This window comes from Dipteris shenzhenensis, chromosome 29 (genome assembly GCF_047967505.1).
Source record: "Dipteris shenzhenensis isolate YYH24624 ecotype China chromosome 29, Dip_SZ_1.0, whole genome shotgun sequence".
Lineage (NCBI taxonomy): Eukaryota > Viridiplantae > Streptophyta > Polypodiopsida > Gleicheniales > Dipteridaceae > Dipteris > Dipteris shenzhenensis.
The window spans coordinates 10,314,100-10,331,773 of NC_141624.1; the positions used below are offsets into that span (position 1 = coordinate 10,314,100).

The 17,674-nt window shown below is 44.4% G+C and overlaps 1 protein-coding gene across 1 annotated transcript; it reads right to left on the reverse strand.

Annotated features, from left to right (window-relative positions):
• Window positions 1-14,314: 14,314 nt before the first annotated feature.
• Window positions 14,315-17,355, reverse strand: LOC147882422 (pentatricopeptide repeat-containing protein At5g27110-like). The gene is made up of 2 exons (XM_087401130.1): window positions 14,531-17,355; window positions 14,315-14,418 (listed from the first exon to the last, which is right to left on the reverse strand). The coding sequence occupies exons 1-2, from the start codon at window positions 17,249-17,251 to the stop codon at window positions 14,386-14,388; spliced, it is 2,754 nt and encodes a 917-aa protein (XP_087257256.1). The 5' UTR covers window positions 17,252-17,355; the 3' UTR covers window positions 14,315-14,385.
• Between the last annotated feature and the right edge of the window lie 319 nt (window positions 17,356-17,674).

Below are 17,674 nucleotides of genomic sequence, written 5' to 3' on the forward strand. Positions count from 1 at the left end.
GGTGATACCAGGGATGACAGTGAGAGCAAGGATACAAGGGCAGCTAGGGATGCAAGAGTGAGAGAGAGTGATGATCAATAGGGACTATGAGCAATTTGAGTTGCTGCATGAAGTAACACTTCATCGAGGAAGATGTGCCATCAAATCTAGTGTGAACAAACTCGTCATAGCATAATTTGTAGCTACAATGACATATGTGTTTTGATGAGCTGTAGTCTTAAAAGGACCAACGTGAAAGGCTTCCCATGTTTCATTTGGTTGCAAAGGCATATGATCAGGGGGTTGCATCCTCCTCTGTGTGCTAATAAGCACCACACTAACAACAATGGGCATGCGCATCTTTAAACAAAGTACTCCATGATAACCCAGCTATTAACACTTCCCGAGCAGTAAGTTCCCTAGCAAAATGACCTTTAGCAGGAGCAGTAGCACAACTGCTCGTTCATGTGATAACACCCATCTGCATGGGACACCGTCGACACCCTGACAACACAACTGCCCATCTGCATAGGACACCGTCGACACCCCAACACAACTGCCCACCTATCAAGCTATGTTTCCAAGACTTCATGGCCAATTGCTTGCGCTTATCTTTTGGCATCTGCTCCCTATGAGACATAGCTGATCAACTCACATACTCTATTTCAGTAAAATCAACTGTAAATAAATTGGCCTCTGGTAGCTCGGTGACTTCACCCATCTCATTTGCTGATGCTGGCAGTCGTAAACAAACAATCCACTCCTATATGTGACTTACCATTTTGATGAATGATCTGTAAATTAAATTCTTGAAGCAACAGCATCCACCTTACCAATCTGCCCTGAATCACTGTTTTGTTGGTAAGGTGGTACAATTGGGCTCGATGATCAACGTAAAGATGAATTGATTAGCCAGTAAATAGCATCTGAATTTATGTACACTATAAACCATACCAAGTTCTTCCCGCTCGGTGGTACTATAGCTGCACTTGGGTTGAGTCATCAGCTTGTTTTCATCTGGTTGTGCCAGTATAATCCCAATTGCATGGCCAGAGGCATCCACATGTACATGGAAAATGACATCCCACCTTGGTTGTTTAAGAATGGACATTTCAGAGGCATGCTTCTTTAGTGTATGAAAGGCATGAGATAACTTAGGTGTCCATTGGAATTTCATATCCTTCTTAGCAAGTCCATACAATGGAGCTGCTATCTTACCAAAATCCCGGATAAATCTTCTGTAAAAACTTATAAAACCAACAAAAGGCCTCAGCTGAGTCAAGGTTGAAGGCTCGGGCATTCTTTCTTTAGCTTGAATCTTTCCTAGTTCAGTTTTAATGCAATCCCTAGAAACCACATGACCAAGCAAAACACGAACTCAGACACAGAACACTCTTTTGGCAAGATTTAATGAAATACCTGCATCTATCAAATACTTTTTCCAAATAAACTAAATGAATAGAAATAGACAAGGATACATAGAGGTCATCCAAATAGATAGCAATAAACTCGGTTAGATAGTCCTTGAAGGTTTCAACCATAAACCTTTGGAAAGTAGATGTGCATTTTTTAGTCCAAAAGGCATGACTTTAGCGACCCATTCAGTGACACATTCAGTGCAACTATTGTCATAAGTTTGGACACTATGAAAGAGATTGCCGCAAGAAGCAGTACGACCAAGGCGGTCAATCCAGTAGCAATCGAGGGAATTCCCGAGGTAGAGGAAATCATCGTGGTGGACATTCTAGTCACAGTCATTTACCAGGAAAGGAGAATAAGGTTTGCCATCTTAAGAAAAGCCTCTACGACTTAAAACAAGCACCCAAAAGTTGGTATAGCAGAATCGACAAGTATTTTACTGATCTGGGATACATGAAGTCCAATGCAGATCATACTCTCTACTACAAAGTTCAAGGGGAAGACATTACTATTGCACTTCTATACGTAGATGATCTGATTATGACAAGAAGCAAGGATAGCTTCATCAGAAAATTGAAACAAGACTTATCTGCAGAGTTCGACATGAAAGACCTTGGACTAATATGGTAGATGATGTGGCACTATGGATAAGATGATGATGTGGCACCTACGTGGCCACTGCTGACGTGGTAAGGCTTGAACCAAGCCTCTGTGGGTAACCCTATCCCTTGGGGTGGGTTCTCAGTGCACCACGTGTCAAATGAATAGCGCTCTAGAATCTTCTAGATTCTAACAAAATCTAAGAAGATTCTATTCCTATAGATTTCCATTGCTGCAGATCTGCTTGAAAGGCGCTACACAGATGCTACAGGGGCTTAGAGCCTTAGAGATGGAGCGAGGTCGTTAAAGGCTAGTGCCACAAGGACATAGGGAGTGTAGGGAGCGCAAGGACGTAGATCCATTGGAGGAGCCCATTGTCGATGAAGTTCTTTTGTTGGAGCCGTGAGAGTACGTTGTTGGTGGAGGCCATCTCAACCCGTGAAGGTCTACTGGCTAGTGTTACAGAGGCGTGCTCGTCCATGGAGGTTGATGTAGCAGAAGCTTGAGCACTGGAGGTAGAAGGTGGGTTGAAGCTTATACTTCCCGGAGTAAACCAGGAGATCGTTGTTTGCCCATGGTTTGGAGTAGAGAAGCTTCGTTTGCTAGCTCTTTTAGTGAACCAATGACGCGGCTATTGGACGGGTTGTAGAAAGCAGCAATAGATCATTGTTGCACCTTGGGAAGCCGTGTGGAAGGCGATAGAGTTAGCCGTGTTGTCGTAGATGCAATAGTGCTAAGCAGTCTTAGTCTAATCCTCGGGTGCAAGTTGATCCACTATACCCTCCGTGACTGGTATAGGAAATGGGTTTGGCAGAGCTTGGCAATTCAGCTTTCTATAATCCACACACACTCTAGGTTTGCCATTCTTCTTAGGTACTACCACAATAGGGAAGAGCCAATCATTTCTTCCAATTGCATAAATGAATCTAACTCAGCTTTGACATGTTTGGCATAACTAGGATTCATTCTGTACCTCTGTTGCCTAATGGGATTCTGTGTTGATAGATCTCTGGGGAGCCCCCTTCAAATGAGTACACTCCAAGCCAAAACATCCCTGTATTGCATGAACAAGACCCTGACTGCTTGAAGCTGACCACTCATTACATGGGTGATGATAACAATTGTTTTGGGCTCCTCCTCTGTCCCCAGATTCAATTCTTGTGTTGGTTCTAGAACTAGTTGTTCAGAACCGAGCCGAGTGATTGTGCGTTTTGGTTCAGCTATGTCTCTTTCACTTTTGCACTTTTTAACCAGGGCCTTCCAAGCAACAATGGATAGTGTTCTTCCATAGGAATTACCTAGTGATTTCCAACAATAGTAAGCACAATATCAGCAAGCATACCTATTGGTTCAACTAGTTGTTGGTCTATCATTCAAACACAGAATGATGAAGGCTTCATGTTGAGCTTCAACCTGTTAACCACAACTGAGAAAATAATGTTCACTCCTGAGCCACCATTCACAATTGTACATGACACATTTTTCTTTTTGATTTTTACATTTATAACTAGTACTTCTTCATCCACCATCAGAATGTTAATAACTAGAATGGCAAATGAGTCTACATCCTTAATGAGTTTCTCTTCATTCTGAAGTTTTTGCAAAGGAGACTCTCTGCAATATGGTGCCATCTTCAATAATTCTGCTATTGTCAGACTAACCTTTATATTTTGGAAGATCTCCCATGCTTTTGCCATTTCAAGGCTCAGGGCTCCTTCAAAACTTGGTTCTTCTTGAGACTTACTAGTAGAAGCCTCGACCAAGGTATCTAGTAGTGGAACTACACTTAGATCAGGTGTTAGGTCCACAGCTAGAGTTTTTCCTTCAATTCATGAGATATCCCAAGGCAATTTGTTTCTATGCTTTCCAATTGATGTCTCCTACAGAAGGGCTGTCCTCCCTGTGTACCGATTGTTGTGACCGAGTTACTGCAATGGCACCCATTGAACTTAAAGTTCTACCAATATGACTTGGCATCCAGGATCCACTTCCCATCTTGCTCTATTGCTTTGATGCAATTTCAAATGGTCTTGCCATAGTGGACACTCAGCCTTGGTATGATTAACATTACAAAAGTGACAACAAATCTATGAAGGACCTTGATTTTTGTCCTTACCGTCTTTAACTTTATCTTTACCTTGCTTCGGTTTTGGTTGTCGTGCTTCCTTAGCCTTAGCCTTAGGCTTAGGCTTGACCTGATTCAATTCTGATGTCTTGTTTTTTGCATACTAGTAGTTAGACTCATTGTGTCCATACTTGAAACAAGCCTCACAGTATTTTGTTCGACAATCATCTTCTGTGTGTCTTTTTTTGGAACACTTGTTGCACCATTTTTCTTCCTGAGTCGTCTTTTCATTTCCTTCATAGCCTTCTTTAGTGTCAACTTCCGCTTGTCATCTTTGTTGAGGCGTCCTCGTCACATCACTCGCCTTGGTCTTCTTCTTGGTCTTCTTTTTGTTGGCAGGTCCTCCTTTTCTAGTGCTACAACTTGGTTAGGCGATTCTTCATATGTCTTTGTGGCGTTGACTATTTTTGGAGACTTGAGGTCAATTTGAGTATAGCCCATAATTAATCATGCTCATAATGATTTATCATCTGGTGGTGTGCTAAGTTGATTGATCAGAGCTCGCATTCTAAGCACAAAATCTGGTATAGACTCGACTTTTAGCTACTTATGCCCCTTCCCGGCTATTGGATCACTACTCCGGCTATAGTCATCCTTATGTCTGCATTCATCCATGTGGACATGCATGTGGTGACGTCCTTTGATAGGTGGTGGCCTGGGTACTCACCTTTCCAGACACAAGTCGTCAAACAGGTCTGTAAGTTGCTGAAATTCTCAGACTGTCCTGAGAGAAATCTTTTGTAATAACACGCTAATCCGAGTAGCCTCTTGGGTCAGCATAAGCTACTATTTTGTGAAGCTGTGCACTCAGTTCTATGCCAAATGTTGACGGTCTTTTTCTGACACCCTGAGTTGACTAATTAAGCCCCGTGCCCAACTTGGTGTAGGTGTGCGCAACTTACAGAATATGCTCTCTCTTACAATCAACAGGTTGCTATGCAAGGTTTCCTACTCTATGAGGGTCAAAAATGATGCCAACATGAGTTCTAACAAACAAGTTTACATACTGCCTGAGCAAACTGTATGACGACTGGTGATTGCTCACTTAAGCAAAATAAGAGATAAATGAAACACAATACACGTCAATGAACAACGAGTAATTGTAGTCTAAACTGGATACAAACAGCCTGAGGCTGCACACCAACACTAGATTCTCTGTACTCTCTTCCGCTTGCCTCGATTTAGACTCGGAACTCTATGATCTAACAGCTCACTTCTAGCCTCTAGTCTCACCATCAGCTGGGACTGACCCTAAATCTAAATCAATCACCTAGAACAAAGAGAAGTCTCTCTACAACACACACTCTATTTGCTATGTAGTTGCACTCTCCACGTCGATCGGTTGAGTCCACCACCTTCTATCCTTGTCCTCCTTGATGAAAGGTCGGAGCCGGTGCTATGCCTATGGGAATAGAGGTCACTTGGCGAAGGATTGTCGGTCCAAGGACGAGAGCAAATCTAAGGACAAGGACACAACTTCATCAAAACAGGCACACTCCTCTCTTGAAAGGTCAGGTGATCCGAGGGGAGCTCTTGGTCAAGAAAATCAGACTGTACCAGCTTTCTGGAATGTTGTTCACCCACCACAGCAAGAGGGGGCTTGTGGGCGGGAGAGTGGGCTAGTAAAGCTCCTATAAAAATCTGGCAACAAGTAAGGTAAGCTTTGGAGACAAAGCTATGAAATAGATGGTTCCCATTTCATTGCTTGGTGTAAGCAGAGACTATGGACAAGATGTGTTCACTAGGGGTTATTGGGCTGTGGTTTGTTCTACAGCTTATCATTCGTTACTTGGAATTCATTGCACATTGGTATGGGAAATCATAGCCAAGTAGATCTCTTTGCTGCATTGTGCTTTGAGGATCTAGGATGGGAGTTGCTCTCTCCGAGGGGATTTCAGTATTCGCGTGCTGGAGGGTCCATGGGTGCATCTTCATCAGCTTTCTTCTTTAGACTATTTCCACACTATGAGCTGCAGAGAGGGTGTTAGAATATATTGCATCTCATGTGTGTTGAGTGAGGGCTTCTATGTGCCTATTTAGGGCCTAGTATAGGCCACTGTATAGGCCAATGTATGGGCCAGAGACAGGCCACTGTATGGGTCTAGTATAGGCCACTGTATGGGCCAGAGACCAGGCTAGATAATGGCTAGATTAAGGCCAACCTAGGACCCAGACCACGGTCAGGTCAACTGACCTAACCAATTTGGGTCAACCCGACCAAATCTGGTCGGGAGGTCAGCGGGTTTGCTTGCTGGGTTTCCCCTATAAATAGGGTTCCCTTGCCACTCTTTAGGTGTTCCAACTTCCATTTCATCCTCACACACCCCTCTGGTTGGCACTGCATTTCCATGCTATAAACAAAGTTCTCTCTCTCTCTATCTCTCTCTCTCGTTTATGCTACTGTAATTTGTGCAACGTTGACAAGAACAGCAGTTGTCCAGTAGACGCCTTCAAAAGTGTGATTCCTTAGACTCCAGAACCAGCAGCAGGCCTGTCCAAAAGGCTCTCGAGGTCGCGAGGCAGCAGGACAGCTCTTGGAGTGGAAAAGCTGAGTCACTATGAGCCAGAAGCTAACTGAAGGTGGCGACTGCTGCAGGGCAGGCCAACTGAAGCTATAGCACAGACTTTCTCAGAATAGAATGCTCAACACAGCCTGGAAGAGCACACAGCAAGGCCGGAAACCTGCTTTGATACCACTGTAGGGTTGTGTGGGAGAAGGGAGCATAAATGCAACAGCAAGAGAGCAAGAGCTGAAGTCGAATTGAGAGTGTACTGCAACAACAGTACAACTGAAGTGAAATGAAGGATAACCTTAAAACTAGTAAGGTCAACTCATGTTATAAGAGTTGACATAGTTTAAAAATGAACTAATAAAGACTAGTACTAGCCTACAAGGCCATAACATGGGCTAAACCTAACAAGCGTTTCCACTGCTGCGAAGTCCAGGGGAAGGTTGGTTGAGATATGACAAGAGTTGGGTGGGGACTGTTACGCTCTAGCCGAGGTAGCATGACCTCGGAAGAATCAGTCGACATTTCCCTTAAAGGATCTATGTTTGAAATTATTTGTTTGTGCTTCATGTAAATGATCGGGAGGGAATTAATGTCAAGGTCCTAGGTGAGGGTTGATAGCACCAGACTAGGTGGATCTAAGCCTAAGGGCCTAATGCAAGGAATGTGCCTAGGGGCAAAGGATTTTAATGCATCCCAAGAGAGGGGTGAAATGTTGCATTAGGAAGGCCCTATGATGATGACGTGTGGCATCTAGATCCATCTAGGGAGATGGGGCTTGTTGAAGCTTGAGAGAGAAGAGAATAGTGATTTTCACGTATGTTTGATTCGGAATTCTCTGTCTGCTTGAAAGCTTCAGCAAGGTTGGCTGGGTGGATTAACTCCGATGCTGCTCCCGTGATCTGTAGTAGGAATAGTTGTTTTCTGTGTTACATTTGGTATCAGAACCCAAGGCTAGGAGTCAGAGAGGGATCGTGGTATACGACGGATCCAGCAATGGTCTACGGTGGAAGCGAGTCGTGACGACGACCTTCGTGGTGGCTGAGCTCGAGTTGCAGGCCTGGACCGCCCTGGTGGGCTGATGACGTACAGCTAGTTACCTGACGGGATCGACGCTGATCTACGACGAAATAAGAGGGGGCTGCCCGTAACGACGGACAACAGGTGTGGAACGGAAGGTTGGCGCTGCCCGTAATCTATGATGGAAGCGTGGGGGATCCCGTAAGGCTGTGACGAAACGCAGGGTAGATGGACGCATGGGTGGTGGCTCGTGAATGAGGGAGACCCTTCGATGTTGATAGTCCGTGACTGACGCCAGATCAACGGAGAACCCAATGGAAGGTACTAAGAGCGTAGAGCGATTAGGCTACTGCTGACCTGCGACGGACGGACGAACACAAACAAATAGAGATACATATCGAGGTGTTCCAACGTGCAGCGCAGAGGTGACGCAGATAGGCGTGGAGCGCTAGTCGACGAACAACTGGCCCCATATTCAGGATTTGGATAGAGCACGTAAGCTGTGACTGCAGACTGGTCGCAGGAGCGCAGGGGCTTGAACAGTGCGGCAGACTGTTGGCGGGATCTGCATGGAACCATGAAGGCTGTGGTGAAATCGTTGATGACCAAGGAGCTCTCTTTGACCTCCATCAGTTTCGTGTTTTTTTTCTTCTTGATTTAGTCGGTTGATGCTCTACTTTCATAGACAGGATCTCGTGAGTGATCAGCCTACATGAGGCTTTGATGTTGTAGCAGGGACAGATTATGCTTCAGGTTATGCCTATGTGCTACAGTCTGAGTTTGTTTGCAAGAGATTCCCTAGGATAGGGAAAAGCGCTGTTTGAGATATATGCCTGTGTCAAATGCCTGGTCAGTGTGCATGTGGTATTGCAGGTATTCCCTAGTATAGGGAATTGTGTCAGAGTGTCAGTACACTGAATTGTGTCAGCTTGTAAATACAGTTTTCTAGCGGTGTTTTCAAATTTAAAAAAAAAAACAAAACAAAACACCCATTGGACTGGATGGAAGCAGAAGAGGGAGCTTCCAAGAGGGACCCTGGTCAGTCAGGAGTACGGCCGACCCAGCAGGTGTCGCGCCCAGTAGCTCATACTTTATCTGGCAGGATTGCATTGCTTGAGGATGCCTTGCAACAGTTATTAGCGCAGCAGTTACAGGCCAATGCAGGGCAGTCTGAACTTAGGAGAGCGATACACAGTATGTCTGCCAGACCTTCTCGAGAAGAGAAGGGAAAGGCTCCAATGGAACCGGAGTCTAGTGTCCATACAGTCGAGCCTAGGAAGGCTAAAGTGCCAAGGCCAATTACAGGCCAGAAAAGTATTCTGGTCGAATGAACGATCGTAGCTCCGATGTCATTGAGACCTGGTTACACAAATGGAACGAGGCATTCGCCATTTGTGAAATCAAAAATGACATCAAGAAGATCCGTGAGGCCACCCACATGTTTAGTGAGGCAGCAGATCGGTGGTGGATTAAACAAGATGGTATAGCATCCACTACCTAGGAGGGGTTTAAAAGAGAGTTCAGGAAACACTTCTTACCTCCTGACGAAGCATCCCGAGCTTGGGATCAATATAGAAACCTTCGTCAGAGAAATTTATCGATGGCAGAATACACTGATAAGTTTCGAGAGAGTGTAATGAAGGTTGATGAACCCCTGCCTCAATCAATCCAAGTGAAAGATTTCATATTTGGATTGAATGATCGAATAAAAATGGAAGTTTGGGCTAAGTACACGAACACGTTAGATGATGCAATAGCTATAGCCCTGAACTATGAAGATGCCAAGGGCAGCAGGCCAAGTGGGTTTGCACAGGTCGGAACCCAGTATGGGTATCCGAAGAAATCTAGGTTTAAGAAGAAATAGACTAGTTGAGGGAGTGGTTCTCAGCCGAGTGGTCAAGCCAAGCAAGTGAAACCAGCTGAAACTCCTAAACCAAGTACCACCATTGGAGTGAAGAGGAAAGTAACCCCAATGGCAGCCCGGGCTTTGGTCTAAGTCTCCCTTAAACCCAGAACAAAGGGAAAAAGCGAGGAGAGAAGGCTTATGTTTTGGTTGCCTTCAGCCTCATCAATGGAAGGATTGTCCACATAACAAAGATCGTCGGATGGCTGAGATGGTGATCTCAGAATGCGACGTGGAGATGGAGGGAAGTCCCAGAGCGGAAGAGATGCAGATTCAGCTAGCGGGATCTTCTTAGAGGTTAGTACCTTGTTTATTATGTGTGTCTGTTGCTAAGCTAGTGACGAGTGCACCTGATAACATCCTATCGAAGCCCGCAGCAACAGGGTATACAGCCTTTAATGATACGGAGTTAATTAAAATGAAAGGGCAAGTGGCCAATCATGATGTTCATTGTGTTGTTTGACTCGGCGTCAACTCACAATGTGGTTAACTCCAAGCTCGTAAAGAGGCTGAAATTAAAGACAAGTCCATCTGACTATGCGTATACAGTCAGGATAGCAGATGGAAGTTCAACTGAAGTATGGGACCAAAGGGTTACCCAGTTGGAGCTTCGGATTCAGGACTATGCTGAGAAGCTTGATTTTGAAATGACCAAGCTTGCTCATGCAGATATAGCCCTGGGTATGGCGTGGCATTCTAGGAAGAATCCAGCCATTGATTGGAAAAAGCACGTATATCAATTCAAGATGAATGATGTGCTTTATGTCTTGCGAGGTGAGAAAGATATACCTCAGGGACTGTTGATTTCCGTGATGGAAATCCGAAAAGCTCAAGAAGAGTTTTTATTCCTTTGCACAGCATCGGTAGAGCCGGTTGATGATTCTTCGACTAGCACGGATGTTACGCAAAGTGGTGAGATGGCCAAGTTGGCTAATCTTATAACAGAGGAGTTCTCTGAATGTTTTAGGGATGAACTATCTTATGGGTTACCTCCAGAGCGGAATGTTCAGCATAAGATTGAACTGATTCCGGGGGCAGAACCTGTAAATAGACCTCCCTATAGAATGAGTTTTACTGAAGAGGCGGAGGTGCGTAGACAACTGGAAGAATACCTCAAGTTGGGGCAGATTCAACCAAGTTTCTCACCTTTTGCTTCGCCAATGATATTAAAGAAGAAAAGGGATGATACGTTTCGCCTCTGTATAGATTACAGAGCATTGAATAATATCACTGTTAAGCATAGGTATCCGATGGCTCGGATTGACGATTTGCTAGATGCATTATATGGAGCCGTGATTTTCAGCAAGATAGATCTTAAGAGTGGCTACCATCAGATCCGGATTAGAGCCGAGGATGTGCATAAAACCGCTTTCAGAAGCAGGTTTGGTCATTATGAGTTTTTGGTAATGCCCTTCGGACTTACCAATGCTCCAGCGACATTCGTCATGCTTATGAACGATTTACTACGTCCGTATATCGGAAAGTTCGTAGTAGGACTTACCAATGCTCCAGCAACATTCGTCATGCTTATGAACGATTTACTACGTCCGTCTACATGGATTGCCTAGATCCATAGTGTCAGACAGAGATGTCAGATTTACCGGTCATTTTTGGACAGCGGTATTTGAGACACTAAGGACTGAGTTGGGAATGAGTAGTGAGGATCATCCTGAGACGGATGGTCAGACGGAGAGAGTCAACCAGACTTTAGAGGATATGCTGAGAGCATATGTGTCATTGAGGCAACATACATGGGACAAGTGGTTACCATTGTTAGAGTTTGCCTACAATGATAGAAAACATTCCTCTACCGGGTTCAGTCCGTTTGAGCTGAACTATGGTTATAGACCAGCCAATCCAACTATAGTTGGAGTACCTCAGAAAGTGCCTAGTGCCGCGAACTTTGTGGTTCAGATGCAAGAGATGCTAGCACTTGCGAGAGCTAATATCCGCCAGGCTATGGATAGAGCCAAGGTATATGCGGATGAAAACCGGTCTATAAGAGTATTTAAGGAAGGAGAAAAAGTTTTTCTCAAAGTTCCTTCGCACTCGAAGTCGTTGACTTCAAGAGAGTGTGCTAAGTTATCACCTCGATACTGTGGGCCGTGGTTTCTAGGAGCAAAGGATTTTAATGCATCCCAAGAGAGGGGTGAAATGTTGCATTAGGAAGGCCCTGTGATGATGACATGTGGCATCTAGATCCATCTAGGGAGATGGGGCTTGTTGAAGCTTGAGAGCGAAGAGAATAGTGATTTTCACGTATGTTTGATTCGGAATTCTCTGTCTGCTTGAAAGCTTTAGCAAGGTTGGCTGGGTGGATTAACTCCGGTGCTGCTCCCATGATCTGTAGTAGGAATAGTTGTTTTCTGTGTTACAGGGACCAGACAAGGGTCAAGGAAGGCCGGCCTCCCACGTGACAGATCAACAGTATAGTTGTGGACTGGCTGGGTTGTTAACTGGCCTAGTCGGCCAGCTCTAGAGGAGGCAGAGGCTAGGCCTCACCTCTTATAAAAAAGACTTGGGTCCCATCATTTGGCATGCCTGTTCATTAAGTGTGCAATTCATTGAATCTGCAGCTCATTGCGTCTGCAGCTCATTGGATCTCTGGAGGAGAGCATGCAGGATGACAAAAAAGAGAAATTGCCAAGAGGGGAGAGTATTTTTTGTGGCTTTGGGGGTGCCTGTCAGCACAGTACTTTGATGCATATTCGTGGCACATTGAGATTATCTTTTGTATCAAGGTTTGTCCATTTTGGAGCAGTCTTTATATATGTTTTTGGCTATATTACTTGCTGTGTATTCCTCAGATCTGTGCTTGTGTTAGCTATGCATGTGTATACACGCAGTGAGTGATCTTTATGAAGGTTGAGTGATCTTGGGGAAGTGTAACTGTGTGGAAGTTGGATGTAGCAAATGAGTATCTGACATGGAATCAGAATCTTTGTTATATAGTTGGTACATGCTCGATTTCTCTGACATCTCGAAGGAGAGAGAGAGAGAGAGAGATAGATAGATAGATATTAACGTCTCTAAAAGGTCAAACGGCCTATGAGACTAAAACAGTTGATACATCTGCTAGTGTTGTCTCGTCAAAGAGAACAACAAAATAAATAAGCTGAAGGCTGAGAGCTACTAAAGGTACTTACAGTCAGAGGCACTGCAAGTGACCCAAAACTAATGAAATACCAAGCAAGTATTTACTAAAAGTACCAATTGATCAACATAGGCAGAAAGCTAATCAATAATAATAAAAGTACCGAGAGAGAGAGAGAGAGAGAGAGAGAGAGAGAGAGAGAGAGAGAGAGAGAAGAACCTTGGTGAAATCAATTACAAAAGCTTTGCATGTATGTCAGTTGCAATCGAGAGAGATGATCTCAAAGATTAGAGGGTTGGTACTGGTATCATATTGCAAAAGAATGTTGAGCAAACTTAAAGAATTGCAAAACGGTTCATGAGAAGGATTCTTGATGTATTAGAGTTTATTTTAAGGCGGTAGCCATTGTTCTCTGCATATATCATGTGGTCTGCTGGACTATTGTGTATGCAGGATTGACATTACAGCAGACTGGGGATATGTTTATATACCCAGATGAGTCCAGGAACATGCCCAAACTGATCCTCTAAAAACACAACATAGTGCAGTTTCAATCTAATGATAGTCACTCATAAGGTTGTGGGTGTAGACCATAGTATAAACATATGCTCTCACACATACAAATCCACACACCCACATATACTCGAGCATCCATTTATACAAAGTCTTTGTACTGAGTTTCTGTCGGCACTCCAGAGGTGAAGGACAGACTCAACCATGACGAAGGCTAGCATTGGGGATATGTTTCACTTTAATTCAAGAAATATAAAATTTTGCAATTTCCCCTTAAAATAATTGTCCTGCAATCAATGATGTATCGTATGAGCTCTTGGAGAGGATTTCTAGAAGCAGTACAAGATGCTCTCATGGGGAATTGGAGGTCTTATGTTTTCCTGCCTCTTTCCAGACAGAGGAAGACTCAAGTTGTGAAAAAAGGTTAAAAAGCTGCAGTGCCAAGGTTGCAAAGGCTAGAACATTTTCTCCACCTTGCTTGCGGCTTAATCATGTCAATAAGAGCCTGTGTCTCATGAAATCAAGAATTCGAATTGAAAGAGACCTACATCTAATGATGAACGTAAGGCAAAAAACACACACACACATATTTTATGATGAGGTTAGTAGCAATCTTGAAGTAGCTAGTCTTGCTATGCATGCTTAGTTCAACTATCATAAGAATCAAGATAAAAAAGGCACTGTTCATTTTATTTTCAGAGGTTCAGCCTAAATGCTTAAGGTTACTTTTGTAGAGCTGGTTTGTGCACTTCCTAGTTGCTGTTCTTCATCTTGCATCACTTGCATTTCAGGTACAAGCCACGTTTGTCCTCTCTCGCAGATAGGGATAATAGTAGGGCCTATCAGGTAGATCTAATGATGAACGTAAGGAAAAAAACACAAACACATATTTTATGATGAGGTTAGTAGTAATCTTGAAGTAGCTAGTCTTGCTATGCATGCTGAGCTCATAGTTTTCAACTATCATAAGATTAAAAAGACACTGTTGATTTTATTTTCAGAGGTTCAGCCTAAATGCTTAAGGTTACTTTTGTAGAGCTGGTTTGTGCACTTCCTAGTTGCTCTTCTTCATCTTGCATCACTTGCATTTCAGGTACAAGCCACGTTTGTCTTCTCTTGCAGATAGGGATAATAGTAGGGCCTATCAGGTAGACTGGTCATGTAGTCCATGTTGTCAATTGTGAAGCACTGACTGTCTCTTTATGCAAAACCAATGGTGTTTCTACATCGCCTTCACAAACACGTGGTCAGTTCCCTACAAGCCATGCAGAATCAATAAGCTCAGGCACATCGAATAAACCAACTTAATTATAAATCAAATATGCCAACTTAAATTCTATCGCTTTCCTAATCAATTATTTCCTGACCTTTGCCGCATCTTGCCACCTACCAATTGCAGCATAGATGTTTGACAATGCGACATATGGTGCACTATTTTGGGGTTGTAGCTCAGCAATGCATTTTGCAGCACGTTCTCCTCGTTCCACGTCTAAATGCACTCGGCAGGCACCTAGCAAGCTCATCCAGGATGCAGCAGTTGCTTCAAAGGGCAAGTTTTTGAGCATCTCTTCCCCCTCATCAAGTCGCCCAGCTCGTCCTAGAAGGTCAACTATGCAGTTGTAATGTTCCACTGTTGTTGTCAGTCCTTGATTACCGCACATAGAAGTGAAGACATGACGGGCATCATCTACGAGTCCCGCATGACTACATGATGTTAGAATTGTGAGAAATGTGACCTCATCTGGCTTCACACCCTCCCGCTTCATCTGTTGATACAATTGTAAGGCCCTCTTTACGCTACCGTGCTCAGAGTATGCTGTAATCATGGAGTTCCATGATGCCACATTCCGCTCAGGCATGGAGTCAAAAATCCTATGTGCATCCTCCACGCTGCCACATTTGCTGTACATATTGACAATAGCAGTCCATAGAATAACATCTGGCTCAAATCCCAATCCCACAATGAGTTGGTGGATCTGGCTGCCCATCTCTAGGGCAGCCTCACTTGCACATGCATCAAGGAGGCTGACAAAGGTCACCTTGCTTGGCATCATGCCATCTAACTGCATCTGCTTGAATAACTGGAGAGCCTCCTTTCCTTGCCCTTGCTGCGCATATGCTGTGATCATGGCAGTCCATGTGACTACATTTTTTTCCACCTTTCTATCAAACACACTGTGGGCATCAACTAAGCTGCCACATCTGCCATACATACTGACCAAGGCATTGCTCACGGGAATATCTGATTCAAATTTATTGGCAACAATGCAGGAATGCATGCGTTTGCCTTCAGCTAGACCTGTCTGTCCAAGGCAGGCAGATAGAATGGTAGCAAAGGTAAAATAATCTGGAATAGTGCCCTCTAGCTTCATTTGCTCGAAAAGTTGTAGGGCCTTACCGTTCAGCCCATGCTGAGCATATGCTGCAATCATGGCAGTCCACAAAACCACACTTTGGCGAGGCAGCTCGTTGAACACATCCCATGCACCCTCCAGACTACCACACTTACCATACATGTTGACAAGGGCACTGCCTACCACAGCATCTAATTCAAGACCACTGCCATCAATATAAGCATGCAATTCCTTGCCTTCATCTAAGGCAAACTCATCGGTGCAGGCTTCAAGAATGCTAACAAAAGTAGCCCTGTCTGGGATTACACCGTCAAGGCGCATCAGATTGAATAATCGCAAGGCCTTCTTGCTGTGCCCATGCTGGGCATAAGCTCCAATCAAAGAATTCCAGGAAATGTTATCATGTATAGGCATGTCATCAAATGTCCTTTGTGCGTCCACAAAATTGCCACACTTGCCATAGAGGTTAACGAGGGCATTCCCAACTACAACATCTGATTCAAACCCACTGCCAACAATTTGAGCATGTACCTGCATGCCTTTCAACAGCTCTGCCTGGCTAGCGCACACAGAGATGGCAATAACGTACGTGACATTATTCGGAAGCACTCCGTCCCGCTGCATTTGTTCAAGAAGTAAAATAGCCTCGTTCCTGTGCCCATACTGGGCATAAGCTGCAATCAAGGCAGTCCACGAGACCACACTCCGCTGGGGCAATTCATGGAATGTGCACACAGCATCATGCAGGCTGTGACACTTGGCATACATGTGCACAAGTGTACTCCCAATACCAACATCACAACTCAGCCCACAAGCTGCAATGTGCGTGTGGATCCGTTTGCCATCAAATAGAGCTGCCTGGCTGGCACATCCATCAATCATGCTGATAAACGTGACCTTATTTGGAATCAAACCCTCTTGAAGCATATGCTGAAACAATTGAAGGGCTAACATAATCTTTCCATCTTGGATATATGCTGCAAGCATAACATTCCATGAGACTACATCCTGTTCATGCATTTTGTGAAAAATTCTCCGTGCAGCGTCCAAGTTGCCACATTTGCCATACATGTTGACAAGAGCATTTCCAACAACAACATCAGACTCAAGTTCACGACTTGCGATGCAGGCATGTATTTTCTGGCCTTCGACCAAGGCACTTTCTTTGGCGCATGCTGAAAGAAGGGCGACAAACGTGAATTTGTTAGGGGCTACTGCTTCCTGTTGCATACGTTTAGAGAGATGCAGGGATTCCTTCGAGTACCCAGCATGAGCATACGCTGCAATCATGAACGTCCACGTAAACACATCCCTCAGCTTCATGTTTTCCAGCAATAAGCGTGCCTCCTCCAGAGCCCCACATTTACCATACATTTGTACGAGGAGGTTTCCCAAAAATCCATCTTCGTCGTAGTCGTTTTGGATGATCTGATCATGAATGCTCCTTCCCTCTGAAAGGGCCTTCTCGTTTCCACACCACCGAAGGCGGGAAGCACAACTATCAGAATCCCCACGACGACGCGCGTCCTGTTGTTGAGATGGGTGCTGTTTTTCAAGGCTTCCAAAGGTATCTTCGACCAAGTTGGCCACGGCAGCTTCAAGGCACCCCTTGGGGGTGCTGGAAAACTTAGCATCGAATCCAAAAACCGTGGCTTTGTAAGCTGTGTTGCTCTGCGTCCACCATGCCCACTCCCACCTTGTCGCAAAAGTATCATACCGTCTTCCGACTTTCATTACTTAACCAACCCATTTGTGTTTATGCAACACGCTATTCGGTTGCTCTGAGAGACTGTGAAACGTCCAACGTACTCGCAAAAGTCTCATACCGTCTTCGGACTTTCATGACTTTCACAACCGATCTCCATGGTGTTTATCCAACTCGCGGTTCCATGTCAGCAGACATCTCAACGTTTCACGAATCACAATCCAAGTTCTTTCCTTCTGGGTTGTCTTAGTCGCTTTCCTCGTTAACATGGTAGCAAATTTGATGTTCTCTTAAAAGGGAATTGGATCTATTCTTCACTTACTTGCGTTTAAGGGCCTTGCTATTGTGCAGCTGTGAGTTCTTCCCGGCCATTTCGGATACGTTCTTGCACTGTTCTCTTGTATTCTCTTGTATACCGTCAGACAGACCTAGTGAAGCTTCTCCGCTCCAAA

Bases quoted from the DNA above. Each gene is read 5' to 3' on its own strand.
- LOC147882422 (XM_087401130.1), bottom strand. From the start codon at position 17,251: ATGAAAGTCGGAAGACGGTATGATACTTTTGCGACAAGGTGGGAGTGG. The intron at 14,419-14,530 runs GTCAGGAAATAA...CATGGCTTGTAG, and splicing joins GGTGGCAAGATGCGGCAAAG to GGAACTGACCACGTGTTTGT.